This window comes from Cupressus sempervirens, chromosome 4, assembly GCF_028749045.1.
Source record: "Cupressus sempervirens isolate cs-2001-9-10 chromosome 4, ASM2874904v1, whole genome shotgun sequence".
NCBI classification, from domain to species: domain Eukaryota; kingdom Viridiplantae; phylum Streptophyta; class Pinopsida; order Cupressales; family Cupressaceae; genus Cupressus; species Cupressus sempervirens.
Window position 1 is genome coordinate 865,663,153 of NC_143121.1, and position 24,108 is coordinate 865,687,260.

The 24,108-nt window shown below is 35.8% G+C and overlaps 1 protein-coding gene across 1 annotated transcript in view; it reads right to left on the minus strand.

Annotated features, from left to right (window-relative positions):
• Positions 1–22,611, minus strand: part of LOC149564159 (cyclin-dependent kinase-activating kinase assembly factor-related / CDK-activating kinase assembly factor-like protein) — an 85,758-nt gene extending 63,147 nt beyond the window's left edge. Inside the window, exon 1 of the mRNA XM_089827221.1 lies at positions 22,325–22,611. Coding sequence (XP_089683347.1) covers positions 22,325–22,392 — 68 coding nt within the window. The 5' untranslated portion in view covers positions 22,393–22,611. The remainder of the gene's footprint in view (positions 1–22,324) is intronic.
• Positions 22,612–24,108: the final 1,497 nt, after the last annotated feature.

A 24,108-nucleotide genomic window follows, 5' to 3' on the forward strand; every position in this document is an offset into this window, starting at 1 on the left:
TTACTTGTGGATCCGGATTTGCTTGGAAAGACCTTCGAATCCGCTCCTAATCCACTGGAAATCGCTACAAATCAATGCCAAACACTTAGGTGCTGCTCCAAAACCCTTCTCCTCCACCCAAGAAGCTGAATGCAGCAAACAAAATAATAAAATGATGTTTTCATGCGTAGGTATTTACTGGCATGCTGCCCGCGAGAAGTCAGCAAGTTATCCCAAGAAATAGCGATATATCGCCGAGTTATTGCCAACTTCTCGCTGTGAGAAGTTCAAAATCTCGTCCACCAAAAACAGCAATAAAATTGCAACATTTTTCGCTGACTGGAACTTCTCACGAGAAATTGATTTATCGCTGATATATCGGGGAGAATTTGAACTATGGTTTATACAGTCTGTGTCAAGGAAATATGATCAAATATAATACCTTTTTTAATTTGATCTGCTGAGTCTTATCTCTCAAAAGATCTCCTTGATGACATGACTGACTTATTTTTCTTATGCAAATTGTACAGGTACATGTAGCTGTCGACCTGTAAGTATATTTTAAATTTGCTAGAATGTAGAATGCTTATATGTAAATCAGATCTCTGCAACTTGTAATAATGCTGTTGTAATGTATGTATTTTCCAAGTGCAGATCTGAATATATACTTGCATAAATCTAGAGGGCACGTCCCATGTAGAGACATGTCTCTACGTAGTCCTGGCCACATCGGGACATGTCCCTACATGGACATGGCCGATAACTTTTGAAGATACCAATTCACAACAACTTTCTTATTTATTATAAGCACCAGTTCAATACAGGGCCAGAACTCATTGTATATGCCGATACTGTATTATGATTATCGATGATAATAATGCAGAGATAAAATCACTCGATCTTGGAATATACCATGACATATTACTATCATTAAATCAATTGTAATTTCTGCATACTGACAATGATCATTAATTTCATCAGGTCGAATATGATCAATGATTATCATTGGTTATTACCCATTAGATAGATAATTTGCCTACAACAATATGTGTGTGCGTGTAAATTATCTAATGATTATTAATCAGTGATATTGTTTAACAGATAAATATATCAGTTAGATCAAATTAATCTGACCAAAGCTACAACATTAACACTCCCTCTTAGCTAGGGAGGATAGATTGTCTGATCAACACATTGTACTCTCAAATTGTGAGAGAGGAATATCATCTCAGTAGAATATTCAAAAATGGTATGTGTAAGGAATCAGGATAGTAACATATATCCATCATTTAGATGTTACCTTACAGTATCATCAAAGTATGGTGTATCTAGAATATCAGCCATAAGATATTCACCATACTTTTATCCTCCTTGGTATGTGCACTGGCATCAAGTCTCATGCTGCCTACCGAATAAATTATATGCACATGGTGTCTCCACTGCTACAACGTCTCACAGTATCCACTGTTTCATATCTTAGTAATATAACTTATAGTAGTTGAACACTACTTGGGTTATTTACATAAAAGATAGGCACTATCATGATCTCCATAGACATCAACCATATGACATCCATCATGATAGCAAGTTAAGCTATTGTTAAGATCGTCACCTTGCAATAGTAACCATAATCGAACATCAATGAAAGATCGACATCTTTCAAGATGTTTTCACATAATCATGTAGTAACTCACATGAATAGAAAGAAAAAGTATACACATATACCCTTTAATTAAACTTAACTAAGACTCAATGTCGGAAATTATAATTACATTTTAATCATACCAAGTTTACCTCTGAAGTGATCCACTTTTAGTTTTGAGAGGGGCTTGGTTAGAATGTTAGCAATTTGCTCATCTATGCTAATATATCTCAATTGTATGACATTTCTTTCCACTATGTCCCTAACATAATGGTACGGGATCTCAATATATTTTGATTTGTTCTGAAATACTGGATTCACTGAAAGTTTTATACAACTTTGACTATCACAATGTATAATAGTGGCATCCATGGATTGTCCAAGCAATCCTACCAGTAAAATCCTCAACCATATTGCTTCTCAAGCTCCAATGGATGCTGCAATGTACACGGCTTCACTACAACTTTATGCGGCAGAAGATTGCTTTTTGTGTAACCAGGATATCACGGTAGTGATGGAGCTCAAATTTTCTTGTAAAATTTTGACCTCCATTTAAGTAATAATACCAGAGTTTCAAGGGAGTAAAGTATTGTCATTTAAAGACTATGAAGTTATACACTTTGTTGTACTTGAATGGTGTGCATTTAATGAGAGGTCAGTGAAAGTCAGTCAGAAAAAGAACATAAGTGATAACTATGCCATTACTTCTGGCATTTTCGAATCTGATTACTGACTACAGAATACATTATGAGTATTTCATTTCCCAGTGTTCTCGAGATACATAGATCAAAATATGATACAGTTAAAGAACAATGCCACACTGAATATGAATGTGTATGGTTTAGTAAATTTATACTACCAATGCATACTCCAAAAGGCAGACTCTTCAAATGTCATTGCACAGATCTCCACTCAGAAACTCTTCCAGCGTTATCTACCAAAATATATCTCCGGCCTGCACTATTCACTCTAGATAATGCCCAGCCTCAGTAATCTTGTTGCAGCTTCCCAATGATTGAACTTCATTGAGATTCAGGAAGGATAATCATGATGATACACAACGTGTGATCCTATAAAGAGATCATCAACTTGTCCAGCTTATCATGTTTTAACATAATGTTAAGACAGAGAGAGTAGGAGACCAGACCATACAGGAACCAGCAGGCAAAACCAGAGCAATCTAGTTTTGTGGAGTCTATTTCCTGTGAGAGGAAAATTGCAAACCTAAAAATGGCTTCCAAACTTGTGAAAGATATAAAACAGCAGTACAGAAAATTCCATTGCACACCTTCAACATCGCCCTTATATTTGAAATGAGATTATAATATTTATATTTAATAAAGATGCTCGGGAGTGTGGAAGAAAGAGAAACTATTCCCAGTGGCAAACATCATCATATCATAAAGTAGAGAACCATGACAATTCAAACTCTTCAGAAGTACACTCAAATGAAGTCGGGATTACTTTAGAGTGCTTGGTTGATGCAAAAAATAATTAAATGTTTATGCAACTATCTGCCCCCATGATTTTAATCGCACAGAATAGGATTTACCACATGAAGACGGGAGGGCACAGAGTGCAAAAGTTCTGCTATGGATGTGATTAACAATATGTATATGACTCCTATCAACATCGTCTGTGATAGAAGAAAAATAATGAAATGGTAAAGGCAGTAAAATATAATATCAGAACTTGAAGCCATCTCGATTCACATGGCAAAGAAAAAATGAAGTTTATCAATAGACAAATCAAGTAATATAAGTTACGTTATAAGGCTCATAAAAATATAATTAAGGAGTTTTAAAGGACCCCGAGAATCGTAAAGATGTGAGTAGGAAATTGATTAAACTAAACCAAAGGTGTAATTAAAATAAAAAGGAATTGTTATTGAAAGGATGTTATTTAAGTGATGACTTTTTAGTAAAGTCACATCCTTAAAATACAAAGATATAAATAAGGGCTATACATTCAAAAAAAGGAAGACATATCTGAACATCTATATTCTCTTAGGAGAAAGTATTTCATATTTTTTTGTGTATGGAGGAATAAGGGGCTCATTATGACTTTGTAATACAAATTCTATTATTTTATTTAATAATAAAATAAAATATTTTTTTTTTATTATTATCAAAGGCGTGGAGATTTAAACTACAGGCGAATCGTCCTTTGTAACTATTTTTTGGAATTTTGCATACAATTTAAATATCGGATAAGTGGACAAGGTCATTTAGCATTTAAATTCAATCATCACAAAAACTATGAAATATTTAATTGTTTCCATATCTATGTCCAGTTTGTCTCCCAGAGGAGTTAAAATTCAATCTGGACTAATTTAAAGATTGTGTAATAATTGATCTGTCACATCTTGATTATTTAATTGTTGGCAGTAAAGTGTGTCAAACATTATGAAGTTGTACGTGAAAATTCATTGAAGTTGACTCTATTGCCCGGAGGAGTAGAGGCACTGCTCTTTTTATTATTGAAGTCAGAAAATCTATAATTTCCTTCTTGCAAGCATCAAATTAATTATTATTCAATTATACAAAACATCCAACCATTATTCAGCATCCAGTTTCATTTTGATTGAGTTCGAGGACTTTGCCAACTAGAGAACTCTCAAGGTTTAAATTCGCTTTAGAAAAGCTCTGAACCAAGTAAACAAGTTCGAAGAGAAGGTCTACCCACCTAGGTGTACCGGAGCCTGAAGTGCAGGGGAATCGAGTAGTATTTCCGTTCATTGGCCAAAACTGATTGAGAAGTCCTATCGGAGAAGTGGCAGGCCCTTGGATTTCCAATCTGTAGTTTTGGGAACCAATAGATTGGCGACTCTACTGTGGAGAGTTGCTCGCAATACATATTGCAAAGTTACCCAGAATTTCTAAGTTCGTAGATTAGTATCAAAAGTTGTATCAGTTTGTTTGGAGGTGTACTCTGCTGGAAATAAGAACCTGGAAGATCAATACATTCCTCGAAAGAGGTGGCGAATCTATTGAATAAAGTTTCAATTGGTAACTCTGTTGAGGGAGAAAACTCAAAAGGAAATGATTTGATTACCTAACATGGAGAAAGTATACTATGACCAAGAGGTGGATCTATGTTATGCCATGGAGGAAGAATACATACACCCTTTAGATGCGTTTTCTAATTTAGAAAGATATGAAGGCAAGACATCGGCACATTTGTTTATAAGGATGGTGAATTTTTTTCGGGAAGTACCTTCAGACATCATGCCTTCACGCAAGGAATTGATAAGAAAGTTTAGTGAGTTGGGAATCTTGCCAAAAGATCCTAATTTGATGCTTCTCTTCCAAATATTGGATGAGAGTCCGAGTTATATATCTCCTTTGGATGCATATTTGAATTTAGAAAAGCAAGAAGGTGAATCTACAACAAAATTCTTCATGAGAATGTTTAATGCTTATCAAGAAATACCTTCAGAATACAAACCTCTATCATCTGATCTCCTCTACAGGATGCGGGAATTAGGCCTCTTATATGATCATTAATTTATTAATTTTCTCAAACTTATGGATAATGAGCTAGTTGTAGAGGAAAATGAATGCGAGACTAAAGTAACATATGAGTCAAATGAAATTTCAAATTCAAATGGAGATAAAAAGTTGGAACATTCTGAAGGAGAATCAACCCATGATGATACTTGTATGCCTATAGATGACAGTGAATGTGAAAATGAGGAAAAGGATTCTCTTTAGTGTGGAGGAGATTTCAGCCTTGTTAGATTTAGAATATCAAAAGCGTGTTGAGAAAAATGGTCCAATTTTTTTCTCAAATCACCATGGTGAGCAAGGTGATGAATCAGTACATTCTAAAGTGGTATTGGATGAAAGAAATGATCATTCTAAAGAATCATATAGTGAAGATGATATAGAATTGCATACGGCATATGAACATGAAGAAGTCTTAGGATATATTGTTGATGAAGATATCTATCTTACTGGCCAAGAAGATGATGATTTCCAGAAGGATGAAATTAGTACACTATTTGATGAAACATTTGCTGATTCAGATGAAAGTTCTCATGATAGTATGCCTGAATTCTCCATGTACCTAAACCCATTGTTTGAAGAGCAAGCAGAAAGGGATATGTTTGAGTTCACTATGTTTTCAAATCCATTTGTTTGAGGAAGATTTTCCATGCAGCCTAGTCCATCAGCACCATGATGAAGATAGCAGGTCTGATTTTGAAATTGATGAAACTCATGAAGTGTATTCAGAAGATGCAACTTCTTTCAATTCATGAACAGGAGTTTACAGAAAATACGTGAAGGAGCGATGGTATCAGCCATGCATAATGAGAAGAATGGATTGAGTAGTTTTGAAAATTTTCCAAGCATCCCACTCGATCAAAGTGAAGCTATATCTCCTGAATGAGAATTATCTTCGAATTCTTTTTGTAAAGAGGGGTCAGATTGTGTACAAGTAGATACCCAAACAAAAAGAATTGATATAGATGCTGGTATAACTGATCAAATGCAAAAGAATTCTCGAAGAAGCAAAAACCACAATGCACCTAATACAAGCTTGATATATGGGCAGCAGATCAAAATGATGAAAGGAAAGCATATCATGACTAGAAGAAAGGAGGTGTTACATGATCATAATCAAGTGTTTGATAGAGGAAAGACCTATGTCCATTTTTTGGGAGGCCTAGAGCCACCCAATTTCACCCGTGCATCAATGTTAAGCATGGATGCTCGGTCTGCTCTTCCAGAGATAGCTGGAATCTCATTGTGCTCACAAGAAGCATATGTCCCCAATCAGAGCCACTAATGGAGCTCCAATTTTCTTGCAAAATTTTGACCTCCATTTAAGTAATAATACCAAAGTTTCAAGGGGATAAAGTATTGTCATATAAAGATTATGAAGTTATACACTTTGTTGTACTTGAATGGTGTGCATTTAATGAGACGTCAGTAAAAGTCAGTTAGAAAAAGAACATAAGTGATAACTATGCCATTACTTCTGGCATGTTCAAATCTGATTACTGACTACAGAATACATTATGAGTATTTCATTTCCCAATTAGAACACGAGATACATAGATCAAAATATGATACAGTTAAAGAACAATGCCACACTGAATATGAATGTGTATCGTTTAGTAAATTTATACTAGCAATGCATACTCCAAAAGGCAGACTCTTCAAATGCCATTGCACAAATCTCCACTCAGAAACTCTTCCAGCATTATCTACCAAAATATATCTCAGGCCTGCACTATTCACTCTAGATAATGCCCAGCCTCAGTAATCTTGTTGCAGCTTCCCAATGATTGAACTTCATTGAGATTCAGGAAGGATAATCATGATGATACACAACGTGTGATCCTATAAAGAGATCATCAACTTGTCCAGCTTATCATGTTTTAACATAATGTTAAGACAGAGAGAGTAGGAGACCAGACCATACAGGAACCAGCAGGCAAAACCAGAGCAATCTAGTTTTGTGGAGTCTATTTCCTGCGAGAGAAAAATTGCAAACCTAAAAATGGTTTCCAAACTTGTGAAAGATATAAAACAGCAGTACAGAAAATTCCATTGCACACCTTCAACATCGCCCTTATATTTGAAATGAAATTATAATATTTATATTTAATAAAGATGCTCCGGAGTGCAGAAGAAAGAGAAACTATTCCCAGTGGCAAACATCATCATATCATAAAGTAGAGAACAATGACAATTCAAACTCTTCAGAAGTACACTCAAATGAAGTCAGGATTACTTTAGAGTACTCGGTTGATGCAAAAAATAATTAAATGTTTATGCAACTACTTGCCCCCGTGATTTTAATCGCACAAAATAGGATTTACCACATGAAGACGTGAGGGCACAGAGTGCAAAAGTTCTGCTATGGATACAATTAACAATATGTATATGACTCCTATCAATGTCGTCAATGACAGAAGAAAAATAATGAAATGGTAGAAGCAATAAAATATAATATCAGAACTTTAAGCCATCTCGATTCACACGGTAAAGAAATAATGAAGTTTATCAATAGACAGATCAAGTAATATAAGTTACGTTATAAGGCTCATAAAAATATAATTAAGGAGTCTTGAAGGACCATGAGAATCGTAAAGATGTGACTAGGAAATTGATTAAACTAAACCAAAGGTGTAATTAAACTAAAAAGGAATTGTTATTGAAAGGATGTTATTTAAGTGATGACTTTTGAGAAAAGTCACATCCTTAAAATACAAAGATATAAATAAGGGCTATACATTCAAAAAAAGGAAGACATATTCGAACATTTATATTCTCTCTGGAGAAAGCATTTCATATTTTTTATTGTATGGAGGAATAAGGGGCTCATTATGACTTTGTAATACAAATTCTATTATTTTAATAATAAAATAAAATGTTTTTTTTATTATTATTAAAAGCGTGGAGATTTAAACTGCAGGCGAATTGTCCTTTGTAATTATTTTTTGGAATTTTGTATACAATTTAAATATTGGATAAGTGGACAAGGTCATTTAGCATTTAAATTCGATCATCACAAATACTGTGAGATATTTAATTGTTTCCGTATCTATGTCCAATTTGTCTCCCAGAGGAGTTAAAATTCAATCTGGACTAATTTAAAGATTGTGTAATAATTGATCTGTCGCATCTTGATTATTTAATTGTTGGCAGTAAAGTGTGTAAAACATTATAAAGTTGTACGTGAAAATTCACTGCAGTTGACTCTATTGCCCGGATGAGCGGAGGCATTGGTCATTTTATTATTTAAGTTAGAAAATCTACAATTCCCTTCCTGCAAGCATCAAATTAATTATTATTCAATTATACAAAACATCTAACCATTATTCAGCATCCAATTTCATTTTGATCGAGTTTGAGGACTTTGCTAGCTGGAGAACTCTCAAGATTTATATTCATTTTAGAAAAGCTCTGAACCAAGAAAACAGGTTTGAGGAGAAGGTCTACCCGCCTAGGTGTAGCGAAGCCTAAAGTGCAGGGGAATCGAGTAGTATTCCTGTTCACTGGCCAAAATTGATTGAGAAGTCCTATCGGAGAAGTGGTAGGCTCTTGGATTTCCAATCTGCGGTTTTGGTAACCAACAGGCAGATCCTAAGCTAAAATAGCACCTTGAGGTACATTTTTAATCAACAACACTACCAGCCCAATCTGAGTTGAAATATCCATGTAGATGTAAATCTACATTAACATATTTTAATCCTCGTCTAATAATTCTACGTAGATAGCTCATAATATGTTTTGCTACTACAAGATGTACTTCCATATTTTAATCCTCGTTCAATAGTTCCACCTAGATACCTAATGATATGTTTTGCTACTACAAGATGTATTTTCCTTGGTTCACACATGAACTAACTAAGGGTGTTTGTTGCATAACAAATGTTTGGCCTGGTATTCACCAAATACATCAAGGATCCAATTCTCTGTCGATTGAGAGTAGGATCGGCTAATTATGACTCAAAGGCTACATCTTTTAGTTTATGTTTGTCATTATTCTGATGAAGCAAAGGGTGATACCTTTAGCCCTCCACCCTAGTAGGGTGGATGGAGAGTACTCCCGGGAGAATTAAGGTACTCTTTCTGGAATCAACTGCTTACCACGAGCTTCATATGATCTAGCTAAGTTTGCATGTCTTGCTCCTACCGACTCTATTTCCTGGTAGATTCCCTCTATCTTAGTTGATCATAGGAATAGTAATCAGAAAGATAGTAAACATTGTATAGGGCAAGCTTTGGAACTACTTCGCTCGACCCCTTCCAGTTCCCACCCACTTTACGGCCCTGCCAAATCGGCCAAGGGCCTGCTAGAGTAAGGAAAGGTAGTCGGCTCGGGGGGTTACCCCCGAGAATTTGAGCTAGCTAATCCCCACATAAATTGTAGGCATTTAGAATAGCAAGGGCCGACCGGTGCAATGGGGGGGCGCCTACCATTCTAAGGGTAGGGTCCAGGTAGGGGTTTTTTTTCAATAATCTTGCCCCGTAGGGCCCAGTCGGGACCGGAAACGCATGCATGGTTTGTAACAAGATTTGTGCTTTCTAAAGATTGTTTGCGAAGCAACACTCTTCTATATATTCGGCTTTTTTTGTTCTCATATATCTAATATATTCTATCTAATCTATATTTCACTATTTTTGCGAGATTGTCACAGATCTATTCTTTCTCCTTCACTAGACGCTACCATCTGCTCTGGGGGGCAATGAGGCAGTTGTTCGATGAAGCGGCCCATCAGATAAGTATTCTCCTTCTCTTGCTTCTTCTGATCCCACCTATTACTTGAAACTGGGGGGCGCTTCTTTCTTTATTTGTCAACTTCGCCCTATAGATAGTAGAGCTTTCCATGAGCGTAGACATAGGTTTGTTGTCCATCATTCGAGCTTTCCATGAGCATAGACATAGGTTTGTTGTCCATCATTCCAAATCTGTTTAGAATATCAATAGTGTATTTACCTTGATTCAAAATGATAAAATTCTCTTCTTGTCATGCTTCTAGTCCCAAGAAGTAATACAGGAGGCCTAGGTCCTTAAATCAAATTAAGAAGCAAGATTTTGTTTGCATTTCATGATAAGATGATCTTCACCTATGTTTAGTAGATCATCAACATAAAGAACTAGGATTAACATATCACAATTTGTTACCTTGAAATAGAGATTAGGATTTGCTTCGTTCTTAGAGAATCCCAACTTTGTGAGGTAATTATCTATCCTTTCATACCAAGCTCTAGGGGCTTGTTAGAGGCCATAGAGAGCTTTCTTCAATCGGCAAACATGAGAAGTACCATCATGAATAATAAACCCTTCAAGTTGCTCTACATATACTTCCTCTTCTATAATACGATTCAAAAATGCAGTCTTTACATCCATCTGATGTATCTTCCACCCTTTTGAGGCAGCGATAGCAATTTGGTCCTTACAGAAATGTACTTAACAACTGGTGCAAATGTTTCTTTATAATCAATTCCTGCCTTTTGGGAGAAACCTTTGGCAACAAATCTGCTTTTGTGTTTTTCAATACTCCATCTATTGCATGTTTGATTTTAAATAGCCATTTGGATAAAACAACTAATTTTCCTTTAGGCCTAGGCACAATGTCCCAGACATTGTTCTTCATAATGGACTAATACTCTTTGATCATGACATCCTTTAGAACTGCTTCCTCAACATTTGGAGGCTCAAACTTAATGAGTTCACTCATAAGAGTGACATAATTTGAATAACCTTTTGGTTTCTTGCTTTTTTTAAATGTGCCCTTAGGTGCAGCATAGTTTTCTCCTTCAATTGTTTTCCTTGCCCAAAGTGGTCATTTTCTATTATTCACAAGTTCAAGAGGTTCAAGAGTAGAATTCATAGGTTCGTTATTTTCAACAAGTATCTCCTTCTTAAGTTCAGTGCCAAGGTCCTCTACCATGTCTTGAGGAGACTCATCATCTACCTCGGTAATGTTTTTAGATGTTTCAAATGCGATGTCTTCCTCAAAGTTACATCGTTGCTAAGTTCAATTATTTTCTAACCAGGACCATATACCCTATATGTAGGCTTTCAATCTATGTTCCCCAGGGACACATCCCCCCGAAAAACAGCTAGTGTTTCGTAGACAGCCCGAGGACTTCATTGGGGACTTGCATCCGTCCCCAATTTTTGAACACGGAAGTTTTTTAAAATAAACAAAAAATGTCACTTTTGCCATTCCCCAAAATCGGTAAAAAAAAATTTGTCATCCCAAAAACCTGTCCCGCTATCCCCTGCTGTCCACGTCACGGAAACTCAGGGCAACATAGCTTTGTATGATTCACTATATCCAACAAATATCCCTTTCTTTTGTGATGGCTCTTGTTTGGATCTTTTCTTTTTAGGAATATAACTATAAATTGGACACCCAAATATTTTTAAGTGACTTAAGTCAGGCTTGTTTCCAATAAAAGCTTTTTTAGAAATTAAATTGTCAAGACTAGAGTGAGGACATCTATTTTGTATGTAAACTGCAATGTTAGATACTTCTGCCCAAAATGAGGTATGAAGGTTTTGATCGTGCATCAAAGCTTTACCAACTTCTACTATGGTCACATTCTTCCTTTCTACTACCCTGTTTTGTTGAGGATTATATGGAACACTGTACTCCCTCTTAATCCCAAAAGTATTACAAAAATTCTTTTAAGTTTTCAGAGATATACTCTTTCCCATTATCTGACCCTTCGAGTTTGATTCTTTTCTCAATCATATATTTTCAACTAAGGCTTTAAGTTATTTGAATTTTGCTTGTCCTTCATTCGATTCTTTAAGTTTTAGAAAATAAATCCAAGTCTTCCTGAAGTAGTCATCAAAAAAAACAACAGAGTACAAAAATCCTCCTATGAAGGGTGCAATCATTGGTACACATAAATCAGTGCGAATGAGTTCAAGTACATTTTTAGATTTGTGCTCACAACAATGAAAGGTCCCTTTAGAGTTTTAACCCAATGCACATCCCTTGCATATTCCCTCATGTCCAAGGTTTAATTTAGGTAGTCCTTTAACCAATTTTCTATGGAAGGTAGGGTACAAGAGTGAAGATGTCCTAACCTTCTATACAATATTTCATTTGTAGTGGAAACATCATGGGTCAAGGCTTGGTTTTGAATATTGCAAAGTTTGTACAAACATCCATCTCAAACTCCTATTGTATATGCATTCTTGATGTTGGTGTTCTTAGGCCAAGTAAGAACTTTCCCATCCAAGAAGGTGATTCGATACCCTTTGTCTTCCAAGGCTGAGATGGATACTCATTTTCTTTTGATTCCTGGTACAAATAGTACTCCAATTAGTTGTAGGGAGCCTCCAGATTTTAATTGAATTGTTTAGGTCCCAATTCTTTTCACGGGGTGGGTGGAGTTATCTCCAATAGTGACTTCTTCGTTTGAACTTTCTTCAAGGCTATCCAATTGTTCTCTAAATCTGATTATATGACGGGATGCTCCACTATCAATGACCCAAGGATTTTTGTTGGTCATTAATTTGTTTGATAATGCTAAGATCCAAGATTAATATCATTCTTTTTGTATCCTTGACTTCGACTAGTGAAGCCTAGTTCTTGAGTCTTCCTGAGCATTTTATAGCAAGATGTCCATACTTGTCACATCTATAGCACTGTACCTTAGACATATCCTTCTTTCTTTTTGATGAATGTTTATTGTTGTCTTTCCCCTTTTCCATTTAAAGTTCACTCTCTTCCCTTTCTTGGGTGAGTTTGTATTCAATACTTGAATTTCTTTACTATGTTTATTTATTTCAGTCCCTCTAGTGATTAGTCTTGACTCTTCTTGAATACAATCAGTTTTCAACGATCGAATTTTGGAAGTTTGGATCCGGCACTTATTCCTTGTATGAACGATTCCCATGGAGGAAGTTCGTTGAGAGCCAACTTCGTTAATTCTTTGTTGTCAATTATACGTCCAATTGTAGATAATTGGTCCCTTAATTCAGTTATTCTCATAAAATAGGATGTAATAGTTTCACCCTTATTCATTTTTATATGGGGCAGCTGTTCCTATTAGTGCAAGAACTCGACTAGTATTGTTTATCTCATAAATGTTTTCTAAGAAGGTAAACATGGCATGAGCAGGATCCAATTTTGATATGACAAGAACTATATGATCCTAGCTGTGTCTACTGGGATCTTCATGGCTTTGTTGTTCTTCTCTTTCCATTGAGTTTTCTCATTCTGATCATCTAGTATGGGTACAGTATTTTCCACAAATGAGTCTAATTCTTGTTCTCTAAGTGTCATCATTAATTTGAGTTTCCATAAGACAAAGTTTGTGGCACCCTCAAGTCTATCTTCAAAACTAATTCCATTCACCATGATTGCTAATCTCTTTTTGTTGGTATTTTAGATTTTCTATGATTATATTTGCTCTTGGTATTATTTAAGTAGGCTCTAATACCACGTTAAGAAAATAGGATCAGATATAATACCTTTTTTTGCTGGATCTTATCTCTCAAAAAAACTCCTTGATGATATGACTGACTTATTTTTCTTATGCAAATTGTACAGGTATATGTAGCAGCCAACATGCAAGTATATTTTGAATTTGCTTGAGTGTAAAATGCTTATACGTAAATCAGATCTTTGCAACTTGTAATAATAATGTTTTAAAGTACGTATTTTCCAAGTGCAGATCTGACTATATTTGTAAATCTAGAGGGCACATCCCATGTAGATACATGTCTCTACCCATGTAGGGACATGTCCATACATGGATATGCACGATAACTTCTGCAGATACCAATTCATAACAACATTCTTATTTATTATAAGCATCGGTTCAATAGAGCGCCAAAACTCATTATATATGCCGATACTATATTATGATTATCGGTGATAATAATGCAGTGAAAAACCACTTGATCTTGGAATACACGATGACATATTACTATCATTAAATCAATAGTAATTTCTGCATATCGATAATGATCATTAATTTAATCAGGTCAATTATGATTTATAATTATCATCGGTTAATAACCATTAGATAGATAGTTTGCCTCCTACAATATATATATATATATATATATATATATATATATATATATATATATATATATATGGGTGTGTGTGTGTAAATTATCTAATGATTAATAATCAATGATAATGTTTAACAAATAAATATATCAGTTGGCTCAAACTAATCTGACTGAAGCTACAATATTAACAGTCTGTCCTAGCGATTTGGATTAAGGTAAAAATAGGTTTTGAGGGGACCCGAAACCCCTTACATCAAGATACAAAAGATGTTCAAAGTTACCACATTGTCCCTATCAGAACCAAAAGACAGGATTTGAGGGAACCCAAAACCCCAAACAGCACATTACAAAAGATATTCAAAGAAGACCAAAACACCCCCAACGGGTGCCAAAAAACCAAAACCATCTGCTGGACAGGACAAAATTCCAGCAAGAACAACCAGCGACCAGCAACTGGACCTAAAACAGACAGCAATTGAAACAAGAAACTGCAGGTGAAAGAAACTGGAACAACTCCTTGAGGATATTGGCCAGTTGCTTTCCCACAACAACCTCCTCAACAGTGCCTTTAACAGTAGTGGTGGTAGGCACGCAATTTGTTTTCCTTGTGTTGGCCCTTGTACATTTACTCGGACCACCAGTAGCAACTCCAGTAGCATGAAACCCTTTGGCAGGAACCTCCGCAGTAGCCTCTTTGCCCAACTTGGCAGTAACCTCCAGAAGGCTGGTAGTGGCATTTTGCACACTTGATTTGAGCAGTTGACGAAGGTTACCTTCATATTCCAGGAGCTTTTCCAGAATATTACCAACTCTGGATTCCAACTCCTTCCTTTTATTCACTTCCTCATCCAACCAGCCTTGCAGATTCTCAACTTTGTTCTTCAGAGTCTTCAGTTCATAATTAATACAGATGTCCATGGCAAGTGAATTATCCGCTCAAAATTTTGCTTTGTTTAGGAACTCAAGTCTGCTATCCAAACTCTCCATGTCCTGAAAATTGTGATGTAGGGACATTTCTTTATCCTTCTCATTGGAAAGAAAATCTTTCTCCTCATTACGAGCAGTGGCTTCTTCCTTAGTGGGAACCTCAAGAGTAGGGGCCAAGACCTCAGGCACGGCTTCATTACTATCAGCCACTTCCTTCATAATCACTTCCAGATTATCCTTCTCAACTTCGACACCCATCTTCACATTAGCATCCAGCATATCCTTATTGGCACCATTGGTAGGAGATGCGACATCATTGATCTTTACAGGGGCCCTAGTCGTCTCCATATCCACACTCACAGAGACAATATTATTTTTCTCCCCTTCAACATTGACAGCCTTCTCAATGACCACCTCCAGGTTAATCCCAACAGTAGAATCCCCGACAGTGGTCTCCTCATTGATCGCAGATATACTCTTAGAACCCTTAGCCTTCCTTTTGCTTTTCTTCGTAATAAGGTCCTCAGAACTCACAGAGTAACCACCAGAATCCTCAGAAGCACAGCCACCACTATCAGTAACATAGCCCAAAGCAGGATTGTTGTGTGAAGACTCCTTTGCCTCCAAAATAGAAGCCTCCAACGCAAACTTAGAATCAGTCTCCATCTCACAATTCTTTTTCTATCTTTTCCAGGGGGGGAACCTTCCTACTCTTCTTTCCAAAAACACTCTCAAAAGCATTTCCTTCCACCTTTGTCTTCCCCTTCAAAGATTTGAGAGAGGCTAAAGGTGACCTAGCCTGACAATACTTTGCAATTAACAAAACAAGGCCTTCATGCAGAATAGGCCTTTTATGGTGCACATTAAGGCCATGAAGCAGAGAATTCACAAGGAAAAACGAAAAAGGAATTCTTTTCTTATAACGAAAATGATTAAGGAGAACAAGATGATAATTGTGTGCCCTCGAGGAACACCCATCCAGCGTGAAATAAGCCAAAATGTTGGTCAGGATTCCTGCCAAATACCCTTTATCTGATAAATTTTGTAATAATCCTCCAACTTCACAAGCCTTTCCTCCTCTTCCTTAGTTTAGGAAATTTCTTGACAGCAGCTTTAGAGACTTTCCTTTGCTTGAAGAAATTCATCCCAGACTTCGGTAGCCCCATGATTTCAGCTATAAAATCAGTATTAATAGTCATAGTGACCCCATAAAGCGTAACCTTGTCCATGTTCCAGTTCTTGAAAAAACCTGCAGTGACACATGGGGTTTGAAAGCATGAAGCCTCTTGAAATAGCAGGTAACTTTTCCTTTCTGCAATTGCCCCCAGACCTCACCCTTCTCCTTCCAAGGTCTGTCCTATCGTTATCATTTATAACTTCACTACAGTTTTCAGCAGGGTAAGGAAACAGTCACATGAGCTTGGATTTTCATATTTTTGGATGAGCATAGAAACATGGAAAAATGAAGGAAAAACTGAATATTTAATTACGTTAGTGTCAAACATCCATAATAAAGTTGATTGTTGCCTGTTTAAATATGGCCATCCATAACGACATGCATTTAGGGCAATTGGGATCTACAGATTTGAGAGGATTTGAAGATAATATTTTCATAAGTAACTTTAGATAATGCTGTCTATTTTGGAGCAGTTTCTATGATTGCATGTGTGCATATGTGTGTGCGTTCAATCAATTATTCTATATTTTTTCATTATACATAGTCAAATATTATCTGATGTTAACAACATTTTACCTTTCTTCCAAACACATCAGTTCCTGCTGGTACACCATATTTCTTCCATATTTAAGACCTAACCATACTAAAAGTCCCACATGAGCATTGTTAATATTGTTTTTCAGTTGAAAAATTAAAAAGACGAGGCCCTAAATCAAGCCATGTTATGTGTGTAAACAGGAAGTCTATAATGGCCCCATAAATTGCACACTTTCACATGGAGATCTAGACCAGCGTTACAGGACTCGGCAAGTCTGAGTAGGACTTGGCAAGACCCGAGGCGAGGTGGCCAAAACAAGGCTGGCTGCCTTTGGAATCAGACTTGACTGAGTCCTGGCCGAATCTTACTTGACTCACAGAGTTGGCAGACTCACCTGACTCGCCATGTCCTGTTTGGCTGCCTATAAAGTGGCAAAAAAAACTTTTTTAATGGTATTTCCTTTTTTTTGGGTTTGTAATGCATGACTAAGACCAAAAAAGGTCATTCCATCACTTGCAAACACAAAGGATAGAGAAAGAAGACTTGAGAGAGAGTACATGGGTTTTTCAGCTCAGAGGCAGCATGATTTATACTAATATAGCATTTAAGTTACTTATACTTTAAGTTATATTTGTATAAATACTGTCGGGATGTTTGAAATAGGTTTCAGCTTCATAGGAGTCAAAATGTAGAATTTAGATTTTGGGGGTTTTCAAAAAATTCCAGGCTTAGCCAGATTCCAGGATTCAGCAATGTTATCTCCCACAACCTGTCTTGGCTATTTGAGGTCAAACTGAAGCTGGAAGTTGTTATTGGAAGTTGATGATCCTGTATTCAGTGATGAAGACTTGGGGTCGGTTGATCAGGTGGACCGAGAGGTAGTGGCAGTGGCGATGGCAGTGGAGGAGGCTAGAGCACTAGGAGACCCTGTGCAAGACCATGAGGCTGAGTGTGATGGATCTGACTCAGGTTATGAAGATGAGGAGGATGATCATGATGAGCATGTCACGGAGGTTCAACCTCACACGAAGGAAGAGAGGATGGCTCTAGAGTCTTTCTACTATGAGCCTTTATTTTGATATATGTCTCAAACTTTTGATTCCATGGACTACTCCATGAATATTGTAGATATTTGACAGTTACACTATATCTCTATTATGTTATTCAGCTTAACTTTAAGTAATTTATATCAAATATTTGCATTTATACTTGAGAGATCTATTAAAAGTTGTGTACGAGTGCAAAGTAGCTTCTATTTATCTCAATTATTGTGTACTTGATGTTAATTGGCTAAATGATGCATGATAAAAAAACTTAAAATCCTTAAAAATCTTCAATTTCATGGGTTTTTTAATTTGTCTGTTCCAGCCGCCAAGTCCGAGTCTGGGCCCGATTTAAGCTTGCCAAGACCGAGCTGTGTCCGAGGCTGGTAACAATGATCTAGACAATGCTAGGGATTTCATTTTGGGGCAGTTTCCACGAGTCTATCACTGTAAACCTCTATAATGTAGAATTATTGTGCATTTTTTAAACAATCACTTAACTTTTTCCTCAGATTTTCTTAGGTCTTTCTAGTTTTCCACATTTTTTTCATATACAGGACCCACAGTACTGAAAATTTCACACCGGACTTGTATAATTTTCAGTAAGAAACAGTGGAGGCCCCAGAAGAAGCCCCTTTTTTGAATATTAGGAAAAAATGTCAGTTAACACTAGCTACAGAAAATGACCTTATAAATTTACTGTAACATAATTTTATCAGATGACTTTATAAATTTACTGTTACTTATTTTCATATGTAATATGTAAATCATTTGCACTCATAAAAACTGAACAAAAGTAGCCAGTACATTGTGTTTTGAGGCAGTTTTTATCACTATAAATCTCTATACCTATGCCCCATGGAGTTTCAGGGATGGGGACGCCTTTCTGGTACAGGTACATTTCAAAGCCAAAATTAAGGGATGACAAGGAAGAGCTATTAAAAAATAGGAGAATTTCAAAAACAATATATATATATTATATAGAGAGAGAGAGAGAGTTCAAATATGCATATCATAATATTGATAAACCATTCACCATAGACATTTTAGATGCTCAATACAATGAATACATAGCAAATTAACAAGATTCAAGCACTTTTATTATAAATATATGGCATATATATAGCAAAATTGTCCAAGGCTTCAAGTTTCATTCATGAGAACAAAATGACATAAAGAGAAGTCCAACTAAAATACTAAACAGTAAAACTGCAAAACTAAACTATGACAAAGAAGTTTGACTCCATAATCATATGTACATAATAATGTATCTGCAAATGATATATGCCAAATATATGGCTAACCTCTAGGAATCTAAAGGAGCCAGGGTCTGAGTCACTAGTAAGGGTAGGCTGAGCGGTAATTTTGCTGCTGCTACTCTTTCTTCTTCTTCTTGCCAAGAATGGATAAAATGAAGGAAAGAGAGTTAGCGTTTTTAACGTCCAAAATAGGGTTTATAATTTTTTATTTGATATTAGAGACCACGTGGGGCCCATTCATAACCAAAAAAAAAATGAACTTTTGCAAGTCAGTGGGCATTTTTAGATTTCTAGGAATTAGGGGACAGATCTTGATACTAGGGAGTCAAGGACGGTCAGGACATCCCCTAACCGTCCTTAGTACCCAAATCCATCCTTGAGTTTCGAAAATTTTGTATTATTGGCAAAAGGAAACGTTCCCTTTTTGGTGATGAAATTGGCACGGATTGGGAACATCGAAAAACTATCCCCGCATTCCCAGTACACTATGGAGACGGGGGTGTTCCAAGCCAGGGGACACATCCTAGTGGGTTCATTGATCTTGCCCTTGAAGTTGTTTGGGCAATGGGTCCAGCTGTCTTCCACAACTCCTAAAAGGGTTGGCACAACTCCTAATAGGGTTGGAATCTCCTAAAAGGGATTTAACGTCTCCTAACAGGGACTGATATGTACTGAACGTTGTTATCGACTCCTAACAGGGTCCATCCTCTAACAAGGAATATTTATATTAGTACATCATCTTGTCGGTACCATCCCCACCAGGGTTTTCCCTCTGATCAAGGGTTTCCCTAATTAACATATATGGTGTTATTGTGTATGAGTATCTTGTTGTGGTTTCTAATTATATTGCTCATATCTTTAAAGTTTAATAAGGTTGATAATTGTGATATTAGTTGGATAACTAATTCACCCCCCCTCTCTCAGTTATATTGGTGGACTATATGTTCTAACATAGTGTTCACTCAGAATGAGCTGAAGCCCCTAAAGAACCCACTATTTTGAATTATCGGAAGAAATGTAACACAATTAACCCCAACACTAGCAAAATTACTTGATGAAAGGGCAAAATATAAGAAGTAAAAAAGGCCCGAAAAAGGTTAATGTAATTTATTAGGGCATCTTAAATCCGGATGTAAATTGGGCTTACATTATGACGTTATATTATTATATTATTAAAACTTTGTCCATGCCGAAGTTTGACTAAACCATACAAGTACACCCACCCACATCTAACTAGATTGGAACCACAGTATTCCACTATTGGCACGTTTAACTTCTTTTTTGAACACTTCATAATGTCATTGTCCGTCTGTCCCAGTTAACAAACACAACTCTTCAGCCGTGCTCTTTTCTGGGGAAACCAAGTTCAATGTAATGAAAAATATATATTTTGCAACCCTAGTCTCAACATAGTGATAAAGCTTAAAAGATAACCCAAATTTGTCAATTCACTTGTGTACATCCACCTACATCTATCTAGATTGATAGTATCGTATACAGATATTGGCTTTTGTCTAGGGCAGTTCGTTATGTCATTAGATGTCAATTCGCTTGTGTGCATCCATTACATCTATGTAAATTGGAAGAATCATATGAAAGTATTGGTTTTTCTCTACAGAAGTTTGTTCCCTTTTAAAAATGCAAACTCCCAGAATTTAATCTATGCCAAGAAAAACAAGTACAGGTTAATGCAACAAAAAACAAAAGAATGTTTTATCCCCAGATTTCAACCTCATGGTGATGCTTAACAGTAAAAAGCACCCTATTCAGATACTGACACATTTCATTTTATTTTCTTGGGCATTTTGACAAGACATTGACAATTTATCTCAATCAAGAAATGCACAGCTTTCCAGCCAAATTTCCAAGCAAAACATGGGAAAGAGACTAATAAAAAGCATTCAGACCTAATCCTCTAGACAATCATCTTCAATATCAACCAAAATGCAAAGCAAATTACAAACTTTGGACCAAAATCTAGTGAGTAGTTTGTCAGCACAAATTTTTAGGGTTTGAAACATAAATTTAATAAAATTACAGACAACTGCAGTGATTAAAAATAAGTTTTTTTCATTTTTTTTTCTTGGGCATTTTGACAAGATATTGACGATTTATCTCAATCAAGAAATGCACAGCTTTTCCAGCCAAATTTCCAAGCAAAACAAGGGAAAGAGACTAATAAAAAGCATTCAGACCTAATCCTCTAGACAATCTTCTTCAACATCAACCAAAATGCAAAGCAAATTACAAACTTCGGACCAAAATCTAGTGAGTCGTTTGTTAGCACATTTTTAGGGTTTGAAACATAAATTTAATAAAATTAAAAGACAACTGCAGTGATCAAAAATAAAAAAATTTCATTTTTTTTCTTGGGCCTTTTGACAAGACATTGACAGTTTATCTAAATCAAGAAATGCACACCTTTCCAGCCAAATTTCCAAGCAAAACAAGGGAAAGAGAGTAATAAAAAGCATTCATACCTAATCCTCTAGACAATCTTCTTCAATATCAACCAAAATGCAAAGCAAATTACAAACTTTGGACCAAAATCTAGTGAGTCGTTTGTCAGCACAAATTTTTAGGGTTTGAAATATAAATTTGATAATATTAAAGACAACTACAGTGATCAAAAATAATTTTATTTCATTTATTTTTCTTTGGCATTTTGACAAGACATTGACGATTTATCTCAATCAATAAATGCACAGCTTTCCAACCAAATTTCCAAGCAAAATAAGGGAAAGAGACTAATATAAAAGCATTCAAACCTAATCCTCTAGACAATCTTCTTCAATATCAACCAAAATGCAAAGGCAAATTATAAACTTTGGACCAAAATCTAGTGAGTCGTTTGTCAGCTCAAATTTTTAGGGTTTGAAACATAAATTTAATAAAATTACAGACAACTGCAGTGATTAAAAAAAAAATCAATTTCATTTTTTTTCTTGGGCATTTTGACAAGACATTGACGATTTATCTCAATCGAGAAATGCACAACTTTCCAGCCAATTTTCCAAGCAATACAAGGGAAAGAGACTAATAAAAAGCATTCAGACCTAATCCTCTAGACAATCTTCTTCATTATCAACCAAAATGCAAAGCAAATTACAAACTTTGGACCAAAATCTAGTGAGTCGTTTGTCAGCACAAATTTTTAGGGTTTAAAACATAGATTTAATAAAATTACAGACAACTGCAGTGATCAAAAATAATTTATACAGACAGAAGGAAAGCAAACAAAATAAATTTCCTCACATATTAGCGATTCTCCTTCGAATTGATACTTCTTTACCAAACAAATTGCTTGCGGAAGCCACCACCATTGTATTGAAGACGTGGAATCAGAGAAATGTTAATGTTTTGATGATGGAGAACACAAGAAACGCCTTATTTCATATTCTCCATGCAATCAATCTGTTTCTGTAACATTTTATCCTGTGAACACAGGAGTGAAAAATCCCCCAAAACCCAGTTTTTTTTAAACGCTTGATAGCGATGTGTTTATTCCGTTAAGAATGTGTCTGTTTTTTCCTTTTTCTTTTTCTTTTTCTTTGTTCAATCCAGGTATATTTTTTGACTTTTTTATTAATATTAATTTTCGTTTATATATTTTTCACCCATCTCTTTATGATGGAATAAGGAAATATGGAAAGATGGGAATGGGTTCAATGGGGAGAAGAAATAAAGTTAGAACAAAGGGTTCAAAGTGCTATGTTCTTTACATTAGTTTGTTAAGTTTGGTGGTGTAAGTCAAGTGGTGGCAAAATGAATGATTTTAATAATGTTCAAAGGTCAAAGCATTCTATAAGTCCACCTAGAAAAAAACACGCACCTCAAACAAAGGGTGTAAGAACATTAGGCCTTTTGAAGTTTGAAGACGAGTGGAGGTGAGAAATGCGGTTCCAAAAAAGTTAGTTGCATAGTTTTTTTCTTTTGATTATTATGTTCTTATTAGTCCTTGCCTCTATGGTGGAGACTAATGTTTTCACCTTCTTATTTCTAATTAATGTTGCCTCAATAGTTGTGCCACACTTAATTTTTTAGCTTAAAACTATAGTTGTTACCAATTTTCCTATTAAACTAAATTTTTCAATTGTATAATGTTCATCTCTCATTAGCCAATGAACATTTTCCTAGTAGTCTTTTTAATTTAGTGTTTCAAAAATTACAAAGAAAAAGATTTGGTGCTTTGCAGAGCGGCAAACGTGTCAATTGAGAGAGAATTCATGTGGTGTAACATGGGTTTGGTGTCTTTCATTCTCCCTATATTAAAAAATGCATTCCAAACCATTCATGTTTGGCTTCATTCTCCAGCACATTTGGTGCAGGAGCACCCTTTCAAGGCTCCCACCATATCAATTTTTTGGTGTGATGAACTTCTTCTAAGAAGTATGTTGTAATGACCCTTTTTTTAATATACCTTAAATTGCTCTTCTCTTCCAATTTCTTGAACTATATGTATATATGCATGAGATAACGAATTGGTATATGGGGTAAAAATATATTTGATTTTAGGAGATCTCTTCTAATAGCCTATCTTCACTTATTTATAGCTTGATGACCCCTTTTCTTAATTGGTGATTCAATCCTCTAAACTTAATTCTCTATTCCTTCTTTTATTGGTAAGTTATCTTTATTATATTAATCTTTTCCATTCACGTTTTTACTATTTGATTGCATGCTATGAACACGTATCGTATGTTGACACTCCCTTATATAGAATCCGAGTGCCCTTTTTGAATGTCACTCAGTACCCACGTATTATCCAACGTGGCTGGTCCTCTATGTTAGTCTGCTGCAACGATATCACCCATGTACTGTTTGACTTAACGTGTTTGTACCCGATGTTCACTCTGACTTGGTATATTTTGCATTCAATGTTCGTCAATAGCTTCGACCACGCTATCTCTCTCTATTTCGTGTTGTTCGTTCCTTCTATCCCACGTCCTTTGTATCCAATGTGATCCAGTGGATTGACCTTGATACAGATTTTGATGGAGTACGTATGCAATGGTAATTTCTTGAATGTGATTCGCTGC